This window comes from Rhagoletis zephyria, unplaced genomic scaffold, assembly GCF_001687245.7.
Source record: "Rhagoletis zephyria isolate East Lansing unplaced genomic scaffold, Rhagoletis_zephyria_1.1 Rzeph_scaffold_05021, whole genome shotgun sequence".
NCBI lineage: Eukaryota > Metazoa > Arthropoda > Insecta > Diptera > Tephritidae > Rhagoletis > Rhagoletis zephyria.
The window spans coordinates 33,938-38,723 of NW_016162104.1; the positions used below are offsets into that span (position 1 = coordinate 33,938).

Consider the following 4,786-nt stretch of genomic DNA (forward strand, 5'->3'; position numbering starts at 1 on the left):
ATCAGCACACGAACCAAGCGCAGACGCAGCAAGGACATACGCTTACCATAATGGATCATCATCAATTCTCGGATATGTTCAAGAGCAACTCCATAGCAGCGCAACGCCGCAACACCATACAGTCACACGGTCCCATACGTGCCGTCAGCACCACATCGATTAAGAAGCCACCCCTGACTAAAATGACATCGCTTACAAATGCAAATGCCGTTGGCGGCGGCGGCGGCGGCGGTGGCGGTGGAGGCAGTGTTAGTGGCACGAAATCCACCAGCACAAGCGACAAACATCACCCACACCATCATCATTATCACCCACAAAGCGCTCACCATTCGTCGCTTCACCATCACCATGGGAACAGCGCTACCAACCATCATCACCATTCGGCTTCCACAGGTGCTAATAGTGGTGGCAGCACCACAAATGCTATACAACGTCGCACCAGTGAAAGTTTGCGTCTGAACGTTTCAGCTACTGGTAGCACTAGTGGTAGCGCCGGTGGTGGTGGTGGTGCTGGCGGCGCTCGTGGTCGTGATGGATGTGGCGATAGCTCGGCCACTAATTCGTCCACTCCGAATCTTTCGAAAACGACCAGCAGCAGCAGCATTCACTCGAACACAACCCAAAATAGTTCCAGTTCGAGCACTTCGATTGCACCACAGTCAACAGCCACCACAGCATCGACATCGACGAAAGTCACTTCGCCGAATAACAATGGTGGCGGTGGTGGAGGTGGTGGCGGTGGTGGCAGCAGTTCGGCCAGCACCAACACTAGCCGCAGTCATCACAGTCATGGGCACGGCGCCGGTGGGGGTGGCGCTGGCGGCAATCAGCATCATACAACTGCCGCTTCACAGCCAAGCAGAAAACCAAAGACGACCTCATCGTTTCAGATTACTTCCGTGACTGTCGGACATCCCAAAGTGAATTCCGACAATGGTGATGAGTCAGCCGACGACTTGGATGAATCTCATACAGATGACAATAGTCGTGTCACCGATCTCGATAACGAGACGCCTTCAATGTCCGAGGATACATTCTCCAAAGAGGAGGTGTATTTCTCCAATAATGCATTGAGCACTACAGCACCGGTGATACCGACCAGCTCACAGTATGGACTTGTTGTGGTGGATCCCATTGGTCCGTCGCTCGGTCAGACCATACAAAATGTGCAGGTTAATGTCTCGGACAACATTATAAATGTGGTGAGTGCAGCTGTAACGCCAGGTGGCAGCAAGAAAAAGGATGACATAAAGGAGACGCAGCACCGCAGCGAGCGTTTCAAGGTGGTTAAGATCGAGTCGACTGAGCCATTTCGTCGTGGACGTTGGATGTGTATGGACTATCTCGATCACTCAACTGTGGGCACCGGCGGTAAGGAGGGCGGCGGTGGCAACAATAATGAAAAGACTGGTTCCTCCGAGTCGGGTAACGGCAATAGCGGTGAACCGGCAAAAACTACGCAAAGTATGATAATTGGTACGGGCGCTGCACAGCTGCTCGAGAATCATGTGGATGCGGTTGGTGGCAATAGTTTGCAGCTGACTACTGGCGGTGGCGCAGCGGCTGATAGTAACTGGAATTTTAATGAAGGTACCGGTGGCGCTGGCGGTGGCGGTGGCGGCGGTGCTGGTGGCGCAGTTACGCCGGCACAACAATTGCAGCAGCAAATGTCTGCGCCAGCGGGCATTGCTACGGCTCCGGCCACAGTGGTGCATGGCATGCAACAATTTGTAACCGATACTGCCGGTTCACAGCAGGCTCAGTCAGCATCACAACAGCAGCAACAGCCGGAACAACAACAACAACAACAACAGGCACAGCAAGTGTACGCGGATAATGGGAATGGAAATAATACGGATGGTGGCGCAGCCGTGCAGGAAGTCGCACATGGCCAAACATTGCCCATGGACTATGCCACTGTTGCTGCACAGCAATTGCAGCAATCGTTGCAGCAACTGAAGAAGCAAGAGGAGGCGATAGCAGCCTCTGAGGAGGCTGGCACTGTTTATGTGCCACCACCATTACAACAGCAACAACAACCGCAAACACTTCCCAGCGATTTCCAGTTTGACAGTAGCAATGTTGTCAATCCAAGTGATAACAACAATGATGCAACTAGCATGCAACAGGTCGAAACGGCTGCTCAGCAACAGCAGCAACAACAACAACAAAAAATGCCAACAACATATGTTGCTCAACAGCAGCAGCAGCAGCAACCACAAAGTGACGTATATAGCCAACAACAACAGAACTTCCAAGCTGCACCTACACAACAGCCGCAGCCGCAGCCGCAGCAGCAACAGCAACAACAGCAACAGCAACATCAGCCTTCTACTTCGCAAATAATAGCCAACGATATGCAACTTCCGCCACAACAGCAACAACAACAGCCTCAATCCGTCTCCGCACCAACATCGCAGATCGATGGTGTCGCTGTTCAGCAACAACAACAACAACAACAGCAGCCACCACAAACAACCCAACAGTTCCAGCAACAACAACAGTCACAGTCACAACCGCAATCACAGCCGCAGCCACAGCAGCAGCAGTCACATCCACCGCAGTATCAACACCAACAATCTGCGCCAGCTGGTCAAACGATGCCGCTGCAAATGGCAAACTATGAGTTGCAACAGCAGCATGCCGGCGATCAGCAACAACAACAGCTGCAGCAGAGTGCGCCGCCAACGATTGCCGATCCAAAGGTGCTTGCGGCTGCAATACAAGCACATCAGCAGCAGAAGCAGCAGCAACAACAACAACCATTATCGCTTGACAATACCCAAATTAGTAACCCAGCAACAATCGCGAATACAAATAATGAGACATTGCAATTGCAACAACAACATCAACAACAACAACAACAACAGCAACAACTACCTAGCGCTAATAACTTGAACAATGCGAGTGCTAATGCCAATGACAATAGCAACAATATTGCTGGCGCAAATACGCCGCAGCCAGCTGCAACAACAACCGACGAACAACAAGCACAGGCGCAGTCGCAGTCGCAGTCACAGCCACAGCAGCAGCAACAACAACAGCAAGTACAACAACAATTGCAACAGCTACCACAACAGCAACAGCAGACACCACAAACACAACCGAGTGCAGAAACAGAGACTGAAAGGTGAGTCAGCATTTTTTCGTTGAATTAGTGTCTACTTGATTTTTTCATATCCGATTTTTTTATAACTGTGGTACGCCCACCTTACCGTCGATTTATATACAGTCAGTGTCAAATGTAAGTACCTATACACCTTTTTCTAATACATATAATACAGACAATTATTTTGAGGATTTTTTTTTATTAATTATTTATGAAAATATGAAATGAAAAATGAAATTTCACAATATTTATTCAGAACTTCTAGAAAATTTTCGAGTACGCAGTTTTGTAGCCCGTTCAATTTTAGTAAAGCACAGTGCAAGTTTAAAATTGCTAGAAATTACCGTTGATTTTTTCGATTTTTTTTTTTTTTTTTTGTTTTGTGGAGGGAGTTCCGCGTTTTCTTCCCTATAATGCGTGATTAAAATGTATTTTTCTATGGAAGAAAATGCGCAACACCCTGCACAAAAAAAAAATTCTAAAAAATCAACTGTAATCTCTAACGACTTGAAACTTGCAATTTTCTAAAAATTCTGAAAAAAAATCATTTTGAAATTTTGATGAAAATTTTTTGAATTTTCGTGAACTTTGTATAAAGTTAATTTTATAGAATGGACCATATTTTCTTAAAGAAGTAATTAATGAAAAAAAATTGTTGTGAAAGTAATTGTGAATATTATATTAGAACAACGTGTAAATTTACATCTGGCACTGACCGTCTGTGTAAAAAAAGCTATTTGGCCCTCTAATATTTCGGCGATATCGTGAAAAATTTAAATATTTTATATTGTTTAGGAAAGATATAATACTTAGTTCCCAAACTATAAATCTCTAGGAACCTTAAGGTATTCACTGCAGATCGAGCTCTATGGAATACTGTCAATATAATTAACCTATGGGGATGTTTGGTATGCAGATGGATCAAAACTTGCAAATAAAAAAATTAGGGCTAGATCGAACTTTAAAAAGTCTGCCACCATTTTTCATGCAGAAAAATTTGTTTTGTCTTTCGAAAGATCTGCCAACGAGGAGCAATAAGTTTTCTAAAAATCAAATTAAATAAAACAAATGTTTTTCTTTTAAAACAATAAAAGCTAAAAATTAAAAGCAAATAAAAAAAAATTATTTCAAAAAATAAAAAATAAAAATAAAAAATAAGTTGCTAAAAGTTAAATCAAATTAAAAAAAGATTATTTTTAAAACAGCTAAATCTAAAAGTTTATGGTATTTTAATTAAATAAGAAAAATTAAATAAAATATAAATAAAATTTAAGAAATTTTAATTTAAAAAAAATTAGAAGAAAATAAATAAAATCTAAAAATTTGAATTAAAAAAAGAAAAAAATAAATAAAATTAGAGAAAAGAAAAAAATAATATAAAAAATTAGTTTCTAAAAATGAAGTGAACAAAATATTTCCATTAATAAAAAAAATATTTTCCTTTTTAAAACAAAGTTAAAAAATTAGAAGAAAATTTAATTAAAAAAAAAAAAAATACAAAGGAAAACAAATTAAATTAAATTTCTAAAAATTAAATGAAAAAGTTTTCCTTTAATAATTTATTTCGTTTTTAAAACAATAAAATCTAAACATTGTACTAAAATTAAATTAAAATAAGTTAATATGTAGTAAAAACAAATATTTTTACAGCAGACTTTCTAAATATGAGCTAAATCA

General features: G+C 41.7%; 1 protein-coding gene across 1 annotated transcript in view; it reads left to right on the forward strand.

Moving 5' to 3' along the window:
- The window catches only part of LOC108371487 (protein bunched, class 2/F/G isoform-like), a gene marked incomplete at its 3' end in the record, with an annotated part of 18,165 nt that extends 15,146 nt beyond the window's left edge, over nucleotides 1–3,019 (forward strand). Inside the window, exon 3 of the mRNA XM_017627057.1 lies at nucleotides 1–3,019. Within this exon, the coding sequence (XP_017482546.1) occupies nucleotides 51–3,019 (2,969 nt within the window).
- Between the last annotated feature and the right edge of the window lie 1,767 nt (nucleotides 3,020–4,786).